This window comes from Geospiza fortis, unplaced genomic scaffold, assembly GCF_000277835.1.
Source record: "Geospiza fortis unplaced genomic scaffold, GeoFor_1.0 scaffold16, whole genome shotgun sequence".
Lineage (NCBI taxonomy): Eukaryota > Metazoa > Chordata > Aves > Passeriformes > Thraupidae > Geospiza > Geospiza fortis.
The window spans coordinates 11,984,557-12,010,205 of NW_005054302.1; the positions used below are offsets into that span (position 1 = coordinate 11,984,557).

The 25,649-nt window shown below is 38.0% G+C and overlaps 1 protein-coding gene across 2 annotated transcripts; it reads right to left on the reverse strand.

Moving 5' to 3' along the window:
- LOC102034877 (putative N-acetylated-alpha-linked acidic dipeptidase) lies at positions 1-25,634 on the reverse strand. 2 transcript variants are annotated; one of them, XM_031066027.1, is made up of 19 exons: positions 25,606-25,634; positions 24,165-24,273; positions 21,017-21,203; positions 20,091-20,192; positions 18,414-18,539; positions 16,344-16,530; positions 15,105-15,198; positions 13,685-13,783; positions 11,863-11,948; positions 10,743-10,862; positions 9,284-9,366; positions 8,945-9,008; positions 8,354-8,421; positions 6,277-6,368; positions 5,363-5,453; positions 4,322-4,586; positions 3,406-3,487; positions 2,032-2,124; positions 1-1,356 (listed from the first exon to the last, which is right to left on the reverse strand). In XM_031066027.1, the coding sequence occupies exons 2-19, from the start codon at positions 24,248-24,250 to the stop codon at positions 1,167-1,169; spliced, it is 2,115 nt and encodes a 704-aa protein (XP_030921887.1). In that variant the 5' UTR covers positions 24,251-24,273; positions 25,606-25,634; the 3' UTR covers positions 1-1,166. The 2 variants fall into 2 exon arrangements, with proteins under 2 accessions (XP_030921887.1, XP_030921888.1); XM_031066028.1 differs by lacking the exon at positions 2,032-2,124.
- Between the last annotated feature and the right edge of the window lie 15 nt (positions 25,635-25,649).

Below are 25,649 nucleotides of genomic sequence, written 5' to 3' on the forward strand. Positions count from 1 at the left end.
TAATTTGTCTAAAAGGTTTTAATGTGAAGTGCAGAAATATTTACAATTAAATGAAGCCTCATGGAAAAGAAATCAATATGCCATAGTACTGAAAACCATCAGATCACAGGACAGTAGTTTAAGACATGGTAGAGGTCTCAGCTAACATGACACATGAAATCACACAAAATATTAGCTGTTTAAGAGGTTACTGAAAGTTGAGTGGCAAAATTTCAGATGAAGGGATCTGATTTTCTGAGTCTTCTCTGTCTGATCTTGGTCATCCCGTGGTCCCTCATAAGAGTAAGCAGCACATGATCATCAGATATACAGACTCTACAAAAATGGTAATAATTTGGTATCCTTTCAAACTAAGGACATGATGAGTTTTCTTTGAGTCTGTCTTCATATTAAAAACACCTCTATAGAGACAAGGCATAGCAAGGGTAGATTTTGGTTAAAAGAATAATAATAGGGTCTTCATCTTGAAAGACATTTTGTGAGACGACTATATGTCTGACAAGATGTATTGCCTTGTTTTTATTCAAGTAACTAAAATCTTCTTGTTTAAATTTATTTGCAAACAGCTGCAAGGTTCAGCATGTGAGGAAAAGAATGTCATGGATGAGTATTCTGGGCTGGCTGCCCAAAACTTCTTATGATTATTATAGATCCTGCACATGGTATGTGACAGTTTTCCCATCTCCATGTCCATCTCAATCTTTGTGGAAAAGGAGGGCTGAGAGGTCTGTCTTGAGATATAATTATACAATCCAGGGTAAGTAACAAAAAGGCAACAACAAAATGAGTAACTGATAGAAACATGAAATGAATTCTGTTTTCCTGAAGAACTATGGAGATCACTATAATAATCAAGCTAGAAAAATTCAAAACTCAGAAAATAAATCCAGTGATTAGCAATTCTTACAATACAAAGCTGGGAGAAAACCTGAAACATTGTCAGTCTCAGTTCAGAAGACATCTAAATCCTGACCTCTCAGAATGGAGTACATTACCTTGTTAACATTACTAAATGCATTCAACTTGGTTATATTATTTGCAAAGACCCAGATTTTTTTGATTTTTTGTTTTTTGTCGTGATTGTCCTAGTGTTTTCAAATGCTCCATTTTTAAGGATTCTGCAAACTGTCACATTTAGTCTTCACTGACGACTATATTGTTCATATTTATGCTACTTCCTTCAGTGTGTCTGCTGCTGCCTGCACAGTGAAAGCTGCAATGGAAATTTGCCTCTTCACTTCTTCCCAGGCTTCACGTTGATCAGTTTTGCTTTCAATATCAAACATGGCATCATAGATTCCTGGGAAGGATTCTCCTGCATATTTGTTGTGGCTGCTTGGAGCAAAGATAACATGTCTGTAGGGAAGTTGAGGGGAAAAATAACAATATTATGCATTAGGAAAATAAAACATACATTTTATGTTTTAGAAACCAGCTGTAAACACTTGACACTGAAGATGTAAAAAAATAAGATAATTGCAGCAATAGTATCTAAAGTCCATGAAGTAAGAAAATAACATAAGCAACATCATAAAACTAGACTTGATTCACTGCCTCTTAAATAAGACTTACTTCTTTACCTGGATGAGAGGACCACTGAATTCCCTCCCTGCTGTTTCAGTACTGCCCTCCACACTACATTTGCTTGCATGGCTGTGATCTTAAAATTGATCAAATTGCAGGTTCTTCAACTATTTCACTTTCAAATAATAAGAACAGCTTCCTGAATTTCCTACAATTAAAATTATTTAAAATTACTCCAGGGCTAAACTTTTACATCTGTTTAGAAGCCAAATCAAACCAAGAGAAATTATCTGAATAGGCTTCCAACAAGAATCTTCCTCATTCTGTATAGTGTATCACACTGAAGTTTTCCCCAATGTTGTTTCCTCTTTTTATCTTATTCCTTCTGTCTCATGTACTTTTGTTGTGTTGAATAAAATCATTATAACTCCATTTAGAGACTTGTAAATCTTAAAGGAATTTTCATACCGTACTTCATGAGGAAAGTGAAAAGTAAGCCTTTCTCACCTATAGAACGGCCTGCCAGGTAATCCAAGAGGGTCGATGAAAGCCCTTTCTAGAAACATGAGCTGATCATTTAGTGATCTGACAGCAAGCAAACTAAAGGAAAAAAACCAAAAGGGAATATGTTGAATATGTTAGCAGTGTATTTGACCTACTCTTATCCCAGCATACACATCTGGATTTATAAGGGACAGTAGCTGGGATGTTGAAGTTTAAGTGTAGGCCGCAAAAGATAGCCCATGCTATCAGCTAACCTGCATAACAGAATTATGCTGATCTGTGCCATGACAGAGTCTGGTTCATAACTGGAAAGTCTCTTAAAGCTGTTTTTAAAGTCCAACTGACAGCATCAAAATACAGTGTTTCAGGTGTTTTCTCCCATGTTTCCTCTCATTCCTTTATTTCCTTTTCATGAGGATGCTTAGACCATTTTCTGCTTTTGTACAACCGTTTTCTAAGGACCTTCTTTTCCAGAAAGCCAGCTAGCCACAAATTACTTCAATAAAATTGCATTTGTTTTTATATAAAATCACAACATATCAGAAAAAGGAACCCTCTGATGTTAAAATCCTCTTTTAAGCCTTCTGAGAATTGTGTATTTCCGATGGTAGATTTTAAATTCCCTGGAGCAGAGACCATCTGTGTCTGGGTGCTTTTAATAGCCCTGCACATACTATTGATGCTTAATAAATAAAAGAACTGTGATGAGGTTATACAGAATATATGTGGGCTTGGTGGTTTACATCCAAAGTAACTTGTAGACCTTCAAAGGCATTCACCAATAAAAAATGATAAATTTTCTATCACGGTAAAACTGGAGTAATTCTACTACCATTAAGGAATTTTTTTTCAAGTTTACAGTGGTGTAAACAGAAACTGAAACTGGTTGGTTGAGATAAAGCATAGATTTAGGCCATCCATCAATAAAGCCATTTTGAAAATGTCACATACATGTCATATGTCACAAATGTCATCTTCTGCATAAGAGATTACTGTTAGCTTCTTTATCTGAAAGTTGCTGCCATTAAAAAGATGGCTTTTATTCTCAGTTAGTGTTCCATAAGGGTGAGCATATGGCTAAATTAGATTCTTCCCAAGAAATGGAACATACATATATGTATATACAAAAGGAAGTTTGGCTTGTCATTCTGGGCATGGCCTACAAAGAATAAATTAAGAATTAAGTCAAGTGCAACCTAGGCCTTTTGGCATAGGTGGTGCAAAGAATTTCTTGGAAGTTCATCATAAAGCACGCCACAAATACATCTTGTTTATTTCTTTTTTTCCATTAAGTGGCAGCAAATGAAGATTAAGTCCTCCTGAGCTCAGAGGACTACATGGAGTACTTGACAGGAAGAAAAAAAGTGTTGAACTTACTTATTGAGATTTATTTGTTGCAGTCTCTCATGAAAGCTAGCAGCAACTTCTGTAAAATTCTTCACTGCTGAAAACAGAGCATCTGGAGGGAGCAGGAGCAAATTATTTAACTTCAAATTCTGCAGATGTCATTTACCAAATCAAATTCTTCAATTAAAGCTTTATCTTCCACTGTGATCATGATCCTGCATTATTAAAAGTCTCACTGAAGGAAGATGACCCCATATTCCTACATTAAAAAGTATGTAATTCTGTGTGCAAACCTCTCTTAGACACAATAGCAGTAAGTATTGTTGTGAATATTGTTTAGTATTTGCTGCTTGAAGAATGTACAGAAATATCAAAAACTGGATCATGGAACCAGAATCAGACTGTTCAGGTAGGTCTGAGATTTTATAAATCCCGGCAACATGCATTTTACTGTTATATCCCTCCACACAGAGTTTTGAGAAAGAGTGAGAATGTTTGTGTGTGTGGGGGTGCATGTGTGTGTGTACACACATACACATGTATCTGATATTGGCCATTAAAAGCCAAATCCTAAACTGAATATTCTATAATGTTGCTAATTAAAAAAAGTTTCTCAGGTACAGCATTATCCAACACAATAAGCTGCAAAACAGCGTGATTTTTTTTTTAAGGAAACATGACAATGCTACATTGTTATCAATACTGGCGAATCATACATAGGTCAAAGCAATGCAACTGTGTTAGCTCTATTTGGCAGTGGCATAGTCCCCACACAAGCACGTTAGTGACAAAATATTCCCATTTAAAATTCATGGAGGGTATTGCTCTTGTTTTATTTACTGTTCATACAGCACAAGGTAGATACCAGATCATGACTAAGACATCCATTAATATAAGGCACAGTTAGCATTAACAGAGGAGCAATGTGAAGAAAGACTGTACGTACCAAAAGATACACTGTATGTTGCCAGCTCCTCTTCATGATTCCTTGACAAATTATAGATGATGTGAGCATAGTTGCTCACAGCTGATGCATAATCTCTACAGTCAAAGGGAAGCACAACAGAGTTGGCCAATTCGAACACCAGCCCTCCCCGTACCTGAGCTACTGTCAGATGATTCTTGAAAGTGGGATCATAAAACTGTTCCACAATTTCATAGGTTTCATAGACACTGTGGTAAACTGGATAGCTGCTGTATTTTTCCACATTCTGAAATGAAGGAAACCAAGCCAAAACAAAAGCATTATTCAGCTATGTCTATTTCAGTGTGGCTTAGTAAAGTTGAAGTGTTCTGGTCATACTAATCCTATGCAGCCACTATAGACAGTCTAAGGAGAAGAACTGGTCAGTAGCGGCTCTCTTAGACATCAACCTATGCTGAGATGAATGGTCATTTGGAGAAATGTCTCTCCACTGACCATGTACACAGCCCAAAGAAGGTACCTATGCACAGACACATAACTTTCAGTTGGCTAAATCCAGGTGAGTTTGGACTTCTTCTCTTGCTTGGATTCAATAATAATTTGTTTGTGTCCTTGGATATTCCTTCCTTTTCAGAGGAAATGACCACATTGAATAGTTTTCTCCTTGAACATTTCTCAATTAATGTTCTCTCACAGTATACTCCAGAGCCCAACCCATATTTTCAATATAACACAAACCATTTTCAATTCAAAGCTTCGTAAAGTGTTAAAAATAATTTGAAAGTCACCATAAGCTACTCAGAAGTCCTTATCAGCCACAGGTAATTTTGAGCACATCCAAATGGACTCTGAGTAAAAGTCCTTTTGTCTAAATAACAAGTTGATCATTCTTACTTATTACATATTTGTTTTGAGGGAGCAGACAGAGCTATAGGAATTAGACACCACTCTGACAGATTGAACTGTCCTATTCTAAAAAGCTGGAAGTCTAAATGGCTCCTTTATACATGACGTTATTCAGGCAGTTACAAGGAAAACCAAACTACAAAGACACAGCCTTACCCAATTTTTACTGTAACGTGCTCTGCCTGAAGCAATGCCAAGACGTTGAAAAAATGCTTCAAAGTCATTGCCAGAACCCAGTTTATTTATTCTATAAACAAGAAAGAGGAAAGTGTCTTTAGTGACAATACTTAAGGCATAATTTTAGTTTGCTTCCAAGTATACTATGGCAGTTATTTATTTATTCAGCAGTCACTACACACCACATAGTCTTTCCCCAGTGTGCTCTTTGTCAACACACCATGAACTGCCTCTGACCCCTGAATTACCTGCACCTCATCAATTGCATTCTCTGAGGATCAAAGTCACCCTTTTTAGGGTGAGAGATATCCAGTTCTCAAGAGGAGAATGTACCTCACTGTCTTTTTATCACTGACAAGAACCAGGGACCTTCCTCCTTCCAATGAACTTCAACTACCCCAAGCTGTCAACTCAGAGAAGAAATCACAGTAGTACAGGAAGCATGGCCTCATGGAATAAAATCAGTTTTTGAGATCCTGTAGAAACCCCCTGGTAGGACAATGTTGTAAAATCCTGCCTGGTGTGCTGCTCCCTAGTCACCCAAATTCAGAGGCTTCCAGAAGACTGGAAAAAAATCCAAGGGAAAGCTGTTGAGTTAACATCTTGTGTAACTGCCACTGGCTTGTGCATACTACCCTTATTTGTCTAAACCTCTATAAGCTAAAAGAACACGTTTAATATATTGCTTATCAACAAAGACAGGTTCACAAACCTGTTGTACAGTAGTGTATCAGCTGCAATCATTACAACTCTGGAATTTATACCAGCTAAGAATCACACCATTTCTCTTCAGGACTCAGCTTTTCAGGAGTATTTCTTTAAAACCCACACTCTAGAAGTTTGGGTTTGGGATGTAATGTTTGCTATGTAACTCATTCTCTTTCGTCACTGACCTGGGGACCTCTTTATATTCACTTGATGGATTTTTTTTATACCAGCTCTCATAAAGAGATTTTCCTTCAAAGCCCTCATCAGGACTTGGTATCTAGAAAAAAGACAAAGGGTACAATTTTAAAGGTTAAATGTTTAAATGTTACCAAACAACAAGTCAACAACCTGTCATCACACCAAGCCTATGGCTTAGGGTTATGAGTGAGTCATCTTAAGTCCCTCAACCTTTTTGCATTTCCATTTTAACACTTCAAATGCATAGCATTTTCCAGAATATTAGTTTATTTGCTAAAAAATAGGTAAATTTAGATGGAAGAAAAAACAAAGAAAGCAAAACATTTCAAGCCAATATTTAAATTATGACATTTCTTTACAAGATTTTCAGCCATTTAATTTAAATATTCAAAAGATAAATCCTTCATAAAACCAAAATATTTTGCTTTACTTTGGCAGAAAATTTCAATTTCTTCTTAGTTTAATTTAAAACTGTTTCTGCCTTCTTTCAGTTCACAAAAATATGCTTATGGATGCAGAAGAAACCTTAGAAGGGAAAAGTGAACAGTACCTGGTGTTTATGTCATCATAGCTGCTAGAGAGGTATACAAATTACAATCATTCTAAAGTTCATTCCTACTACTGACTAATTTGCAGGTAACTGAGCAGCTTAAACACTGTGGATGTTTCTTCATCTTTCCTTTATATTGGTGGAAAGATGAGGTTTTATTATTTTAAATCTGTTAAAGATTATTAATATATATTCTATTATTAATCTATCTATCTTCTATCTAAGAATTACTCCACAATAGGAATCAAATTAAAACTAATTTATTTGAAGTTTTGTTTGTGAAGAAAATTGCCCATAGAACAGAACTATGAGCATGAAAACTTTTTACCACAGATTAACTGTGGATGGGATCACACGGGACATGCTTCTTCATCAGCATTCTCCTCAGACATCAGCTACCAACAAGCCGTGGTTACATGCATTCATCTGCCTTTGCTTCTTAACTTGAGAAATAGTTACACAAGCATTTTTACTGGTATTTAGGTCAAGATTTTAATGATGGCTCCTGTTGTCCAAACTGAGACTTTGCTGACCTGATTTCCTGACAGTTCTGAACACCTTCACTTACCACAAGTTACCATGGGAACTGCAGGTGATCAACCCTTCTGAAGTTTGGGACAGAAGTGTCTTTATCTGAGTACCCACTTTTAACAGAGCTACATTTTATTTGCTGTCTTTTAATTGCCAGAAAATTATTATACTGATTTACTACTTTTCCTTTACTTTTGCACCAGTCTAATGCCAGCTTCCAAGAGATAATAAATTATCAAATGACTGAATATGTAAAGCAGATAAAGGCAGATAAAGTAAATTCACAGAATATATACAGTAGTTGAATGTACCTCACATCAGCATCTAAAATATATACAAAAACTAATTAGACGTTCACTGATTAATACAGTTAACAGAAAAAAAGCAGAAATAAAATGCCAGGCTCTAAGACCACCTCCCAAAGCAAGGAACATCTTACATTTAAGATGGTGTGGCTATTTCCTGAGAAAGGTCCCTATCTCTCAGTTCTGTGTGCCACACAAATGTGTGACAGCATCATGGTCAGAGACAAAGAATAACTAACAGGGTACACAGAAGCTGAGCACATTGACCAAACCTGTCACATCATAAAAAAACAACATGGTAGCCACCCTAATTTCTTCCCCTGCCTAAAGGGATCACTCTCCTGCTACCATGGGCATTCTAGCAGTTGATCTGTGAAGCCAAGTATATGCTTGTGTCTGTCCTCTGGTTCACAGCATGCTTTTATGCTTTTGTTCTTAGAAGGCATGCTTTCACAGGAGGAGTGGAAAAATCCCCTAATCCCTAATAGTTACTAATTTAATGGTATATGCTTGGAATCCCCTTATCTATCCTGGGAAAAAACTCCAGTTCCTTAGCTACTGACCTAGAAGGGGTACTGCAATCAGAAAATAAAGATCTGACACCATATTTTTACAGACAGAGCCCTATCAAGTAAGTGAGCACTGAACATACCAGCTAAAAATTTCAAGTGGTATTACCTTTTTAGTCAGACTGTAAACCAGGCTGTACATCAGTGGTGTGCAATCCACTCGCAGTGTGTAGTTTCCTGAAAAAACATGAAAAACTATTTGAAGAAGGAAGTTCCCTCGGCTGAAACTTCATGCTGTTATTTATTAGGAAAGAGACAAGGCAGCTACACTCTTTATGAGGAGCAAGCTGAGAAGTTTTCCTATGATCTTCCCGGTGCACTTTATCGGTTAGGTTGAATTAGAGCCCAGCTCTTGAAGTAAGTCTTAAAAGCTTCTCTTATGTCCCCATGATTCATGTGCACATTTATAAGAGAAGAAGCTGACTCTAAAGAGTTGCCACAGAACGCAGGGCACAACACTTCTTGTCTCTCTTATGACCTCCTAAACAGTGGGTCACTATTGTAAAGGACTTTTTCCCTGAAAAAACACGAATATCTGAAGGATACTTCATGATTCTAAGCCACAGTTTCTCCCCATATTATTTCTGAATTAATGCAACAAAAATTATCACACTGAAGGTCTCATGGATCATCAAGACAAAATCCCTCCCAGTCATACCACCACCACTATTCCTGCAAAACACAAGTTATATCCATGTACCTTCAACAGAAGAATCTGCATTGATATAAGCCACTCCCCGTGCTTGCAATATTTTGGCATTTTCCTTTGAGAAAGAAAAAAAAAGGAACAAAATGCTGATAAACTTTTTGTCCCTCAGAACTATCTTCCCATTCACAAAAGAAACAGCTGTTTCATAGAAGGATATCATAAAGTGCAAGGAGCTAGAGATTCTTGGTAGTTCAAAAGTAAACTCCAGGGAGAGAGAGATTGTGTGTGTAAGGAAAAGAGCGGGGGGGAGGAAAGAAGTGTTTCTTTCTAGTGCAGATTTCTCAAAGAGCAGCCACCATGCAAATCTCTTTTTGATCACTCTTGGTTTACCTCAGCCCACTCTGTTGATCCTAACAAGCCAAATTCCTCTGCATCCCAGCTCGCAAATATCACTGTTCTCCTTGGTCTCCATCCTGAAATGAAAGACAATGAAAATTTATTACAAATATAAAGGCTGCTTGTTACATGACTAATGTGAAAACATATGGCATTTCTGGGGGGCTGATCTTTTACCATGATCTGTGGGGAAAGAGATATCCATAAGGAATTTTAACACAAACTTCAGTAACCTCATCTAATAATGATTTGCTGTTGTAGCAATCTCCACTCTATTCAATATTGGGCCAAATAATGTATTTTGTCTGTCACCTTTTAAGAAAATTTTCTAGACTCTACAACTCTGATTAAGGAAAAAAATGTGCTGTGTGCAAATTCTTGAAAGAAAGCTTTTCTAATCTTCTTGCTCTGTTCAGTCTAGTATACATTGTATATCAGTGTCTACTCTGACAGAAAAGTGACATATTTTCATATCTATTACAGAATGTCTTTGACCTGTCTTTCAAATGCCAGATTTCAAAACTTAAGCAATTCCCCATAACTTTGACAGATCACCCTCAAAAGAAAAATCTTTCACTTGAAGTCCTCCATTCAATTTAAAAGCATGCCAAACAGAAACAGGATTTATTGCCCTGATGTTGTACCTCAGCCCAAAGTTTTCTGTGAAGCTACTGGAACCTTTTCATCTTTTACGCCCTTTTTTTTTTTAACTTAATTTTTTCCCCATTTGCATTCCAGAGACAGCTTCCCCTGATATTCAGTTACTGGGAAAAAATGGAAATAAAACTAAATGTCAATAGGTTTTATGTGTAATAGCAGGCAAAGAACACTTCTCTAGCACGGTATTTATGTCACAGCTTCTCTCTATGGGATGTCAGACAGGGAGACAGCATTTGCTCTGACAGCAACAGAAACCTGGTGCAGCTGACATTTGTTCCTATTCTAATGCAAGTAGGCATAAGGTATTTTTAACCATTACCTCCTACTACACTTGCCCAGCTCATTCTCAGCATTACACTGACATCCTTCACTTATTCTTGAATATGCCTCCAGGCCACAGTCAAGTGCTGAGAAGGCTCTCAGTGTGGCCCTGAAGAAGTCTTTATGAGTTCACCACTGTGTCAGTATTATAACACCACTGACATATCCAGTCTGACCTACCTCAAATACAGAGTAGTCAATTGTACCTAAATGTTGTGTTTATTTCACCATCCCCCATTTTGTTGTTTCCCTCTAGGTGTACTTTCTCCTGAGCAGAAGTACTTCACATACACCAAGGTGCACAACAGCGTGTTTATTCAAGATATCAGTCTTGAATAAACATCTTGAATCAACATCTCTTGCATCAGAGATACACGTTTTTAATTTCAAGCATACATTTAAATCTCACAGAAATCAATGGGCATTGCTGAGAGTAGCTATTTCGATTTGTTTTATTCCTTTATTACATTACCTTCATTTTTCAGTTTTCCAAAGCTCCTCACAATCTCATGAACCACAGCTGCCCCACTCTGAGGATCAATGCCACCAAATACCCATGAGTCACGGTGGCCTCCCAGGATGACATATCTGTCTAGAGAAATTAATTTTGGTGGTTTACTTAGGAATATTTCTTTTCCTGACATAGAGACATTAACTTGAAGTAATTTCTAATTTTCCAAGTATGTATCAAGTAATAGAGATTAACAGTTTATATTACACATGATAGAAAGGAAAAAAGTGTTTTAAATTTCTGAAGACATTTTTCTGTATTTTCAGTCAGTGTTGAATAATTTGTCAAACATAGTAACTGGATCCCACAAGACTTAAAACTTCAAACTCCATGTTGTTATTTCTATTGTTGAATATATTACAGGTTTCCCCTAAAGACTGAAGCATTTTTCCGTACTTCATAGTGTGCTTCATGGTGAAGCTCATCCACTAGTTTTATCTGTACAGCACAGAAATTCACAACATTGTGAATTCATGTGCTGAACGTAGTATTTCTCTGGATATATATAATCAATCACAAAAAGGGTTGTCCAAATCATGACAGAGATATGATTACTGAGATAAAATTCAGACTAGGTCTCTGTGCTACCATAATATGGTTAACAGTTGTGTTTTAGGCAAAAGGAAAGTGCTGCAGTCAGAAGATAAATGATGTTATCATCATTCTAGGTATGTCTATATATCTAGTTTTTTTAGATTATAAAACCACACTGGTTACAAGAGACTGTAAGATAGACAAAAAGTCAATAATGGTGGATATACTGTCTTCCAATGGAACACAAAATCCATTCCCATGTTTCTTAGGGGAGAATATCCACTTCAAAATATTCTTTCAATTGCAAAGTTACTTGCCTGAAGACAAATATTTCCATCTCGGTTATGACTCTCCCTTGAAAATCAGCATTTACAGTGAAAGTGCTGACATACCCTGAACCATATGAAAGCCAGTGCAAACACCATTTCAAAGATCATGCAATACAATATTTCAGAGAAAACTATATTCCTCATCTGCCCCTTGTAACCATGAAGTACATGTAGAGGTCACTGCTCTCTCAGATTATGCTGAAGGCAAATGATTTTACCTGGTTCCACTGTGCCTCTGATGGTACCAATCACATTGTAAATCCTTCTTACTTCATTGTTGCTATGAATATGCATTTTCACCTTTCTTGTGTATTAGGAAGAAAACACAAAAGAGAAAATCCACCAGATTAGATAATCAAACATCCTGACACCTTTCAAAAGTGTACAATATAAATAAAAAAGAAAGCATTTTGATCAAATTTCTCTCCTATTACACCAAGGTAAATCTGAAAATATTACAGTGTATTTTTTTCTGGATTCATACTTGCACAAATAAGAACAGCATTCAGCCCTTGACAACTATGTAATATTTCTGATGTCAATAAGATTTATACAGATAAGACTCCAAAGTATAACTCCAGTATAACTCCAAAGTTATAGTGGAGTTATATACAGTATAACTCCAAAGACCTATTGCTAGCAGCTCGTTTTTTAATTTGAAATATTGAAAGAAAAATGGAAAGCATCTTATGGTAAGAAGGTAAATAGTTCTAATGTTCTGCAGTTTGGTACAAATCAGAACTGATTCCATGTCACAGTTTAATCCCAGCCAGCAACCATGCCCCACACAGCCACTCCCCCACTAGCAGAAAGAGAATCTATAGGGTAAAAGGTAGAAAACTCATGGGGTGAGATAAAGAAAATTTTGTACACAAAGCAAAATCCATGGAAACAAGCAGAGAAAAACTGTTCAACCATCTCCAAAAGAGCAGAGCCCCATCACAAGTAATGGTGACTTAGGAAAACAAACACCATCACTCCAGATGTCTCCCCTTTCCTCCTTCATCCCCCTCTTTATGTACTGAGCATGATGCCATATGGTCTGGAATATCCCTTTGGTCAGCTGGGGTCACCTGTCCTGGCTGTTCCTCCTCCCAGCCTCCCATGTACCCCCCACTCTCTCACCAGTGTGGCAGCACAAAAAGCAGAAAAGACCTTGGCTCTGTGTGAGCCCTGCTCAGCAATAACAAAAACGTTTCTGTATTATCAACGATGTGTTCATGAGAAATGAAAAACAGCCTCACACCAGCCACTGTGAAGAAAATTAACTCTAACTTAGCCAAAACAAGAACATTCCAGCACGCTCCATACTACTGCAGCATCTCAGGCAGTAGAAATTAATACAACCTGAGTTGCATCAAGAGATTTTTTTTCTACGACATCAAGAGTTGTTTTTCTGTACCACAGCTGAAGGTGTAACAACTCAGCCCCAAGGGTTCATATAAAGTACAGTATGATCTTTATATGAAGTTAAACAGTAAATATGAAGTCAGTACATTGTACTCAAGACAACATTAAAACACATAGACTTAAGTCCTAAACTGTAATTACTAATTCAGCTAAAAACAATCTGAAGCAATAAAACTGACATCAGAGTTTAAGCTCCTCTTTTTCTGGAAAAGCTGAGTGGAAAAAGTGCTTATAAGAAACAGTTTAATACTGCTTTATATAAGTTAAAAGGTAAGACCAAAAGCTGGACTCACATGAACTTTAAAGGAAACAAAAGTACTAAAAAAAAAAAAAAAGAAACAAAACCAAAAAACTCAAAAAACCCTCTCAACAAATTGTTTATCAAAGGCTAGATGCTTTTCAAATGAAAGTGGTTCAAGACTAGCTAAAAACTAAAGCAAGGTGGTCATATCCATCCAATGGAGACATAATGTACTAATGCTTTGCACTGAGCACATTTCAGCCAAGGAAATAGCCAGAATCAAAGGAATGATGTAAATAAACCTAGCTACTCTATCTTTGGTCAAACTCTTGCTCTACCTGTTTTTTTCCCTGATCCCAAGAACATTCTCCTTAGGAAGCAAAACTGACCTTGAAGAATAATCTTCTGTAAATCCAGGACCAACGTTGTAAGATACATTCAAATTTCCTTTCCAGCTACTATGAGGTGGTGCATGTCCTCCCATATTACTGTTATGGAAAAAAAAATCATTATCAGTTACAGAGCTCTTACAGCAGCACCAAACAAATGAGGACCCAGAAACTACACTATGCTAGGTCCCATATGCATGTAAGCCAGTGTTGGTCATTGTTTTAGACAATTTATACTACAAGCTTTGGCAGGAGAATAATCTGGAGTTTTAGCTACAGCTACACTAATACTAGTAAATTAACATAGAACAATAATCCTCAACACAGAGATCAGCTTGGAATGGCCTACAGCTACCCTGGAAGAAAATGTTGGCCGAAAGGCTTTGCATATAAACTGCCTCTTGTAAATGGTCCCTGGAACATTCTACTGCCTTGAACTGCATTTGCATTTGAATTAGCAGAGAGCATCTTGGGCCATTTCTTAACTTAACAGCAAAGGCAGGAGTTTAATGGTGCCTGTCCCTGCACACTGTTTAATCTTGTAGCATAGGCAGTTGATGTGTGTCAAAGATGGCTAAAGTAGAGAAATACGATCAGTCCAAGCCACCCTTTCTTGTTCCATTGTCAGAAGTGCCATGCTTTTCCTGTTAACACAACTGGAAATGCAGTAATTCAGTGGATCGCGATCAACCAGACTTATTCCCTTGAAGGACTTTTATATTTGACATGAACCTCTGAGACACAAAGAAAGTATGCTGTATGTTCTGGTTCTTGGGAAGCAGAATATATTTATTGTAAATGAAAGCATGTTTTTAACTGTAAATATATACTTCAGTCCACTGAACAACTTCAACATGTGTTCGGGCCCTGAGTAAATTGTTTATATAAAAATATGATAGCAGGAATAACAAGATGCTATGACTTCTCGAGACAAAAGTGAAAACAAGGACCCAGTATTTTTAAAGGATTTAGGTTTCATTCATAATTATTAAAACCAAGTTCTAGTACTATTTAATACTTATTGAACAGAAATGTCTGGCTACATCAAATTTATACATAGTAGTCTGCTCTATCACTACTAGTTGGCAGTGGATAAAATAGGTTTTTTAATCTATACCTATATTGTTATGAGCAGTTATCCTGATAACAGTGATAACTATAAAAGTTTAAAATAAAAGAAGACTTGGAGACATATTATTCCATATTAAATGACCATTTCCAGATAACTCTGCAAATACCTCATATGTAATAACAGAACCCACACTTACCTCCTATAGAGGTCCTAATAAGAAACAAACATATTATTTCAACAGCTACAGGAGAAGCAGAGTGCAAAAGCCTTTTTACTCTCTTTTCAAATACTCCCATGACTTCCAAAAAACAATCTGCTAAAAATAGCTCATGTCTCCCATGCACTTACCGCAGTAATGCCTCTGCATCATGATAGCCAATAGGATGAACTGGAATTTTTGGGAGACCGACACCACTGCTTTTGTCTAATCGGTACGTGTATTCTGAAAGCAAAAGGCAGGTACTTTCATATTTACAAGTCTCAGAAGGAAGCTGTACAAATCTTAGCACAGCCTTAACACTGGAGTCAGGAATAATAATTTCACTTTCCCAGAAGCTGAGCTGACATCTTCCCAGTAATTTCATTTGCGCTTTACCAACATACTTTCAGAGACACTAATCAAGGTTCCCCCATAGTGTCTGCAGGCATTCATATGAAGATGGCTGGAAATTTTTAAATTATTTGTTCATTTTTTTTGAACTTTTTTTTTTTGAGTTGAAATACTTTTACATAGAAATATTTCTCTTCATGGGAAAGAAGTCCAGATTAAGCTACAGATAAAGAACACAGCAAAGAAGAAGCCCACAGTGTGATGCTCGGAACATTCAGCTGGGAACTAAAAAAATTGCCAGCTGATAAAGAGATGCAGATAAAATCTTACACACTGGACTACTGAATATTCTGATTGCGGTTTTTGTGTACAGAACAAAATCTAGGTTTTGTTCTGACAAAGCTCAAATACAAATAATTTTTGTTTGCAAATCTTAATCTTCATGAACAAAAGCATATACAGAATAGTTTCCTCCTTAATGCAATATTCGTGGGAACCCTTTGTGATTGAGGGAGACAGGGATTCATCTGTGTGATCACTGACTCTAGAATGAGGAACCAGAAATTTTCTTCATGGTCCGCTCTGCCGTGCTGCTGTTTTGAACATGTATCCCCTTCCAGCTCAAGTTCTGCTGCCTAGAGGCAACACAGCCCATCATTTAGGGACTACCTTTCTTGAGATGATTGCCTCTCTCAGATGTGCTGGCCCAAGTCCGGGCATGAATAGTTCTTAATGAGTTTCCATGAAAATGATCTGGTTTAGCTGCTAAATGAAACAGCTTGGGCACAACTCAAGCAGCTGAAGAAGCCTAAGGTGAAGGTGATTAATACAGATCAGTACTCTAGGGCTCCCCTAATATCCTCTCACTTTCCCTCATGTGCCATTTACATAAGTGGCCTACTGCAGTGAAACCCAAAGCTGCCTTTTAGCAACAAAGACTAAGAAAGGAAGTGTGCTGTTTGTTATAAGGGAGAAAACATACTCTGTCCTTTCTTGGTACCAGACCCTCAGAGAATGCCTTCTCTAGAGTCACTCACCTTTTGCAGGATAACCTGGAGTCAGAGGATCCCCTGCTCCATTCAGGTTTAATACATTCCCACGCTGGGCTCCTCCACCTGGAAGGTCCCAGCCATTTGGATAAGGATCTACTCCAGGTGCACAGTAGTCAGCAGGGTCAGAGTACAGAATAATTCCCTTGGCACCTGCCAATTCAGCATTCTTCACCTGTAAAGCACATCTCCAGTCCCTATCCAGTCCTTTATAGGTTGACTCCAGAGTTCAAGGGGCAAAACAAAGTACAAATTACAGCGATTTTTCCTCAGGATCTTTTACAGTGCTTGGGATAAGTCAAGGGCCCATAACTGTCTCATCATTTTCTGAAACTTATATATACAGATATCAGATTTCATATGAGAATAAAAGGTTTGCTCTTGCTTTGACTTTTAGTTAGCAGATAACCCCAGCAACATGGAAAACATCCTCCACAGTACTGCTACATAACCTGAGTTTGCATTCTGTCATCCAGATCAATACAATCAGCTGACTATTGAAATGTACACAGCATGAACAGAAAAAACTGTATCACATTAATGCAACAGTATCTTTCAGACAGTCCTGTACTTACCTTATTTACCTAAATGATCTCTGAATGGATCTCAGGGTCTGGTCTATACAGGAAAATTATAATTGGAGAGCTTGAAACTGCATTTGGCTGTGAACAACACTAACTCCAGGGAGCCCACATTTTAGGCTCATTACGGCAGAAGGACTGACCTGCATGCTGTTTTAAAAGTGTTCTTGTGTGACTTTATTATTGCATAATGTACATCATTCTGACATCCCAATCTGGTTTGCTACTAGATATGACAGTGATGGATAGTGACAGAGTGACAACTAATCCTCAACAGTTTTAAATTTGGGCATTTTAACTGAGAAATATCATAGCTTTTTTTTTCATTTTTTTTTTTTTTAAAGGAAATACAGTACTTCCCTTCATCCTCTACACTATTTTTGCACACCATTAGGAAGTTTAAAAAGTTTCAGTACAGTTCTCCAGATTTTATATAGGCTACCAAATTCTTCAGTATATAAGCAGTCATTAGAAATAATACTGTAAGACTGAGGACATCCCTTAGTGTAATGAGGGGAGGGCATATAATTTCCAAACCACAGGAAAACTGCCTCTGTAGATATTAGTAACTCTAAGATACTTGTGTTTCATTTTAAGGAAAGATTCATACACAGTAATACTTGCTTCAATTTTTAAGTCTTTTCCATTCAGATAGTATCTTGAAGAGTGGTAAACAATTTAGTGAAAATATAATTTGACCCAGAATATGAGTTATATACCACTTCTCACCGGTGAAAATTATATGTATGTAAACCAATGAGTTATCTACTTAAAAGCTTCACACAAGATTAATCAACAGCATATAATAAAAACTGGCATCCAGTGAATTCAGTGCTTGACACCCTTAGGTTACTGACAAATGCAAATTATAGTCCTGCTCAAATTAGGGTCAAAATAGTTGTTGAACGAGAGCCGAACACTCTTAAAATAGACTGTCTTCTTACATCTCTTTTGAGAAAATAACTTAAAGAGTATGCCTGAAGTATGTACAGGATTATTTCCTTTCCTGTTAGGTCATGGAAATCTGTGAAAACTGTAGTTTAGAAATAAATTTATATGACAGAGACATTGAATAACCAAATACGGAATTTAAAATAACTTTCTTATAGCTATAGACTCTCTCTGGTGTACAGAAACCATTAAAAAGAAACACAATATACACATGGTAAATAACAACTGAACCAACAGGGAAGAACAATCTAGTTCAGAATAAGAGTGCATGACACTCTATTAGTGATATTTTGGAACAATTTATTAAAATATGGAACATTTTCCAACTGATTTACTTTTATCCTAGAAATACTAAAGAATCATCTTTGAGCACAGGTCTATGGAAACTCCATTACTCTAAAATCTCCAGAACACCTTAGGGAAATGTTTCAGTCTCCTGAGAACACTGAAGGGCAGAACACTGAAGGGCAGTTGAAGTGGGAGTAACACTGAGAAGGGCAGCAATGCTTTTATACACAGGGATTACCTTATTTCCTCTGAAGATCTTCCCGTATCTGGCAATAACAATCTTTCCTGTACAGTTAATTCCCATGTCACGTTCTAACGTGAAGAAGTCCTCGGTGCGGCCATAATTCACATACACCAACTCACCCTGAGAGAAAGAGGCAGGATTTGAAACAATAATGTCAAAGAGCATGTTGAAAGGAGTGTGTGAACTAATAAGATAATAATGGCTTTTAACATAAAATTCTTGGCCAGCAAGAACTCAGAAGAGCTTTGGCCCCACTGAGTATTCCCACTGAGGAGATTTATACATGCTCCCTTCCTGTGCTTTTTGCAGTACCGATGCAGACAACAGCTCACTGGAGAATGCTACTGCTGAAAGCACTAGATAAGTATCTGGCGGTCTTGTCAAACTGTTATGTAATAAGGTGAAAATAAGCATGAGATTTTGAAATGACAATCTTGTCTTTAGGTATTGTTTTCATTGGAAACAAAGTTTTTAAATTTAATTAAAACACAACAATTTCCTAAAGAAGGAAGAAGAAGCTTTTTAAACTTTTCATCATTTCTCACATCTCATCAAACCAAACAAAGCAGTGATGTTATTCTATCTTTCTTGGGTGATATACTATGATAAAAGGTCAAAACCCATTAATTTTATCTTACACTATGTTCCAAAATTCCCACTGCAATTCTTGGAACACTCAAAGCTCTTATGTCCTAAGGTACAGATTATCTGCCTGGTTCTCCAGCTTTCTTTGAGTGTCTGAGGCAAATACACACAGTATTCCTTTTGTTTTCTGGATTTGAACAGCTTTATAACAAACATCACAAAGTACATGATTGATATGATACTGAGCTGTGTGAGTAGAAGCATTAGCATCTTGCTAGATGGAACTTTAAAGCAGAGCCTGGACCAGGGTTCTGTCAACCTAAACTATTCTATATATAGAAAGGAAAGATATTGAGAACAACACCAAGAAATTCTAATCTTACAAACTATTAATTGAAAACCTAATGATCATAGAACAGAAAACTCCTGCTACACAGGCCAGCTTTTTCAAAGAAAGCCCATCAGCTGATACCATCTGTATAACAAGACAAGAAGGATTAGTGTTAAATTCAGATCACAGCAACACCTTTATCCCCAGCTAGAAATGTCAGCAAAAGCTTTTCAAGCATACTCAACACTGTGCAGCTATACCTGTCAGTGTGAGCCTTGGACAAGCAGCATTTTGAAAAGTGAGATTGTCCATTTGGCTGGGTAAATATAAGTCTATTTGTTCACCAACATGGGAAGCAATGGCGCATAGTTACAGAACTGTCTGGGGGGGTTTACAGCAGCAGCTGATATTAAAGATTTATTACCACAGTTTTTAAGGAAAAGAAAAAAAAATCCAGCTCTGACTCAAACTAGAGGAAAATATTAAACATATATATGACTGCTCAATTTGAACACTGCTTCATCACAATAATCCCAAGAACACTGGAGCTAGGTCACCTTTCCTACTAGTGATAAGGTGGGTTTTGAACTAAAGCCTAAGGAATTTCAAATTATTCTGTATTGCTCTCTGATATTCTCTGCTATGGTACAGTACACTGTGGTATTCCATCTTTTCCATTTCTATGATTTCTATTTCTGTCTCTGCTTCTTTTCCTACCTTTATTTCTTTTACTATGTAGCGTTCTACTATCTTACCTCGGGCACTCCTTGGGCTGAAAAGGCACTGTAGGGTGGCACCACATCTCTAACAGCCTCATATCCTGGAGGAGGAGGCTCAGACAATGATGTGTTGAAAACCTAATAGGAAAAGGAATAACGTAAACAAGGCAATGTGGAAAAGAAATACTTTCTATTTACAAGAACATTCCATAAGCATTTGCAATCTAAAGGATTCTACCTAAGAATCCTTTAGATTTCTACCTAAGAAGAATTCTAGAATTCTACCTAAGAAGTGGCCAAAATTTTAGCAGGCACTGGGCATCCTTTTCGGTAGGCATTCTCAAGGTGTGAACTTACAAATCCCATCTTCACTCTTCACAGAGAATCCTGCATAAATGAATACAGGGTTCCCTAAAGTGGTCTGGGTACAGCAGATAAAACCAGGTTAGATCACAGTAGTAAAAATGCTCACATTCTATTAATCCCTGAAGCTTCTATGCACACTTCAGCCAGTATGTAATGAACACATTCCCTTTGTGATAGCACATCTTGAGACCTAAATTCTAATTTTCTAGAAACTGAATTTAGCTGAATCATTGGTACTGTATAATGAATCAATGCAAAGAATGGTGCTGACCAGGGTTTCTTTCCTCTTTTTAAATAATACAGTAATTTTCAAACAATTGACTAACATCAATTAATTCTCTTACCTAATTTTTTTTAATCCCTATGACAGGATGCTGTATGAATCAGGGGAAATATTAGTATTCCTAACACATGAAATTCACTTATTATGAAACGAAGATGCAAAATATAAAAGCAAACTGGAATCCCTGATTTCCATGAGCTTTGTACCAGGCCCAATACCATTAAGTGAACAGAGGACAGTTCTCCCTCACAGTCTTCCCAGGTGTATGAAAATTATTTTGTTCCCTAGTTGGAAAAACTGGTTGTTCATGTACCTCATTGCCATGCTCATCAATTATTGAGATGTAGTTGGGCTTAGTGTCATCAGGGTAAGAGAGCAAGACATCATAATGAACCAACTGAACCGAATCCAAACCAAATTTCTTCCACTCAGCTTGGATTTGCTGTGCCAGATGCATATTTTCCTTTGTTCCTGCTAGGTGAGGAAGCCGTGTAAAATTGCTAGAGAAAAGGGAGAAATAAGCAGGGTCAGGCACTGAAGGTCATAATCAGAACTCCTCTTAGCCTAGCTGGAAATGAACCTCATAGAGATGATCAGATATACTCAGGCTAAATTAGGACCAAGACTTTTCTACATCTATGTATTGTTACGTTGTACACATAAACTGAGATGAAGGGTTTCAGGCTGTCCTGATTTAGCACAGGTATTTAGATCTTGCTTGCAGTATGGTTTAGCAAGAATGGTGTGATGACACCAGCTTTGGGGTCTTGTCCTTTCTTTACTCCTTGTCTTCTAAGCTACAGTAGGCCCATGCCTTCCTATGCACAGTTAGACCTTATCACTGTGAAGAGATAAAAGAACTGAGTACAATTATTTTTGTGTATTCAATTTAGAAACGTGCATAATTTCTCTGGTCCTTACTTGTAATTAACTAGATGTTCTCCTTGAATCACACAATTTTAATTAATTTTGGCACGAATACTGGTTTATCTGAAAGTTCACTCCTACTGTGTCTTGTTGGCAAGTAAAAAAGAGTGAGTTTTGAGTACTGTATAAACAAGGAACAGAAAAACTCAACAGTTTGTGACTTAAAAGTCATGCCAGCATGAATAACAGTGAAAAGAGCATAAATAATGAACAGCCCATTGTCTGGGAAAAAAAAAATAAAATTGTCCAGTCCAGACCATTGTGAAAGCCCAGTTGTGAAGCCAGCTGAAAAAACCCTCAGTTGAATGAGGCTGTCATCATGATGTCCTCATTCTATCATATGACCATGCCATTAACATGCCAAAGAAACATGTGTGGCAGCAGCTGGTGTTAATGAAGGAAATTCATTATGAAGGGGTGAAGAGATTAGGAAAAACTTAAATTCTGGAGTTCAAATAAGACCAAATCCATCAAAGAAATCTACTTTGAAAGAACTATACATATAGAATAGAAACAGAAATAAATAGAAATAGGTTTGCTTATAAGAGATCTACAACAATCATCTAGCCCCACTGCCTGACCAATTCAGGGCTGACCAAGTTAAAGCATGTTATTAAGGGCATTGTCCAAATGTCTCCTGAACACTGACAAGCTTGGGTCACTGACCACCTCTCTAGAATGTCTGTCTCAAGTCTGAACATCCTCTTGGTAAAGAAATTCTTCCTCATGTCCAGTCTGAACTTTCTCTGGTGCAGCTTTGAACTATTCCTATGCATCCTATCACTGGATCCTAGGGAGAAAATATGCTCACCTCTTTTGCCATGTCCCCTCCTTAGGAAGCTGTAGAAAGAAATGAGGCTGCCCCTCAACCTCCTTTTCTCCAAACTAGACAAAATCCTTAGCAGCCAAATGCTGCTGGATAAAACCATGTTCCTCTGATCATGCCAAAATCTTAATACTGTACTAAAAGTCACTGTTATAGTGACAGTATCGTCTTCTGGATGACATATACTGAACCAAGAGCACACTTACATGCTATTGTGAGTGAGAATTTTTGTTTTCTAAAGGAGTTACAAGTGTTTAAGTATCACATTTTCATTAGGAGTTGATTTATTCAATAACATTTTCCTGTACTACACTCCCATTTAACTGAACATTGTGGTTTTCTTCATTTTCTCTTCTCATCTGACTGCCTGTACTGGTAGTTCTGAGAAGTGACAAAGCATCTGCTGTATTTCACTGCAGGACTGGCCACATGACAATAAATGAGGTACAATGCCTTCTGCTTACATAGAGATGGAGTTTAAAGGGCAGGAAGGCCCTTTCACAGAGCTGTTTAACAACAGTTGACTTTACAAAAGCCAAAACACAGGTTAAGACTCTAAAAACTCCTAAATCTTTGGTTTTGAATGTGTATGTTATAGTCCAGTACATGACTGCTACATAGTAGAGACCATACTTTTGAGCTAATTTATCTGCAATTATTTGCTCATGGCAAATACACCTAAATTGGAAGCAGCAGGATTGCTACAGTCCTATAAACTGAAAACAGTCTTTTATAATTTAGTTTTGCACAACTCCATGCTATGTAATCAGACTGGGACTATGAGGCAAATCCAAATTTGTTGATTATTCCTACAATAGCTGATGCTCTTTCTTTACACTGAAAGTAAATTCCTATCAATAAACTATGACTTGTGGCCTATTACTGACTGGAATAAATAAAAGATTTTAACAAATACTACACTCTCTAAAGAGAAAAATAATCCATTTACAAGATCTCTAAAACAAATCAGGTACAACTACTTGCAGTTAAAGCTTCTAAGTTACTAAAACAGAAATATTTATTACATAGATTAAATTTTAATAACTTTAAAACACTGATACTGTAGTGTTCCATTATTTTGAATTGTTTTAGCATGGCAAACAAGTCAGAGAGGTGTTTCTGCCCCTCTACTCTGCTTCATGAGACCCCAGCTGCAGTGCTGTGCTCAGCTCTGAGACGCAACACAAGAAGAAGAAGGACAAGGACTTGTTGAAACAAGTCTCAGAGGAGGCCATGAAAATGATCAGAGGGCTGGAGCATCTCTCCTGAGAAGAAAGGCTGAGAGATTTGGGGTCATTCAGCCTGGAGAAGGCTCCGAGACCCTATAGCATTTTCCAGTATCTGAAGGGGGTTTACAAGAAGGCTGGAGAAGGACCTTTTTCAAGGGCATGTAGTGACATAAGAAAGGATAATGGCTTTAAACTGAAGGAGGTCAGCTTTAGATTGGATATTAGGAAGTAATTCTTTACTGTGAGGGTGATGAGGCACTGACACATGTTGCCCAGAGAAGCTGTGGATGGCTCATCCCTGGAAGTGCTCAAGGCCAGGCTGGACAGAGCTCTGAGCAACCTGGTCTAATGAAAGGTGTTTAGAACCAGAGGAGCTTTAATGTCCCTTCCAACCAATTCTATGATTCTGTGATCACTGGGCTGGCTCCCACTTGATTTTTTTTTCCTTGTCTGAACTGATTAGTCTACACACTGCTTACTAAAGAAACTGCTTGATGTTTTCCGCTTTCATTTCAGCCATAAATGCTGTCCTCATGTCCTCATGAGTACTCAGAGATGTCTTCATATCTGTAGGTTTTGCAAACCAGCCTGTACAACACATGAAAATACCAAAGTAAAAACATCAGAGCAATATTCCCATGACACACACCACTTCTCTTTGGTGTCACCACAAGATTTTCACTGTTTTATATTTCAGAACTGTTTTCATTTCAGCACATACAAGCAGCTACAACCTGACGCAGGCTGCAAAGTGATGGCAGTGTTAGTCCCACAAATGGTAAGAGAACTTATTTGTCTAGGTAGACGTCAACTGATATAAAATACTATCTTACATTTATTCATCAGTTATTTTCCTGTAGATGCTAAGGAGACATTTCTATCATCCTTGAGCACCAGAACATCAGTCATATAGTTACCTCAATAATAAGGCAGCAGCTTTAACAAAAAATGCACAAAAACACAGGTACACTATGTAAGGAACAGATGTCTTGTAATTCCTTTCTCACTCTCTGGAATGTCTGGCTTCTTTCTGGAATCCTTCCCTTTCTGAGCAAGCACTGCCAGAGTAAGTGATGAGAGGAACAGCTGGCTAGAAAGAGAAGTGTTCCTGACATCTGTTTTAAAGTCAGACTGGACACATTCAGTGCATGTGCAGCAGCAGCTACATGGGTACTGTGAATGACAGAACCAGTGGGTTCAAGAGGGTAACAAGCTGGCACCAGTGAGGCACTGGTTACTGGCACAGTGAAAGGCTCCACATGAGAGAGGAATTCAGTCGGGGCTTCCCAATGGCAGCAATCCCAAGTACATACCAAATGGCATTGCAAAATACAAGTGGCTCCTCTGTTTTCTTTCCTTCTGTAAACTCATCATGATTCATATGTGAAACCAAAAGGAAGATAGGGATGGGCAATCTCTTGCAGCAGCAACCCTCAGTCCTGCCCGCTTGGGACGAGGAGCAGGTGAGACACTGAGAGACTATTTCTCCCTTCCTGTCCGTGCCCCTCCAGCCCCATGTTTACCTTCCTGCCTCTCTGGCTGCAGCTGGTGCTGTTTCAAAGCAGCAGGGTAGAGGGGTACGTCTTTTGTCCCCTCCTCAGAAACCCTGCGCCCCTTTTTCTTGCCCACAGCACTATTTTACTCCTATTTACTTGAACAAAAAGTAAATAGAAAATCAAGCCAAAGACACAAAACCCGTTCTCCTGCGGAGGAGCGGGACATCCCAGAGAGGCTCAGCGACTGCCCTTCCCGCTGTGAAGGGCGGGATCCGCGGAGGGTGGCATCGGCCGGCTGAGCACGGACTCACCTCGGCCCTCCTTGGCACAAACCCCCGCCCGCTCCTGCCCCCACCCCGGCTCCGAGCCCCGTCCCACGGCTGGACGAGTCCCCGATGCGAAGGAGGGTTAGTCTGCACTCTACCGATGAGGAACCCGAGGAGGAAGAAGCCCGCCGCCGCTCCCAGG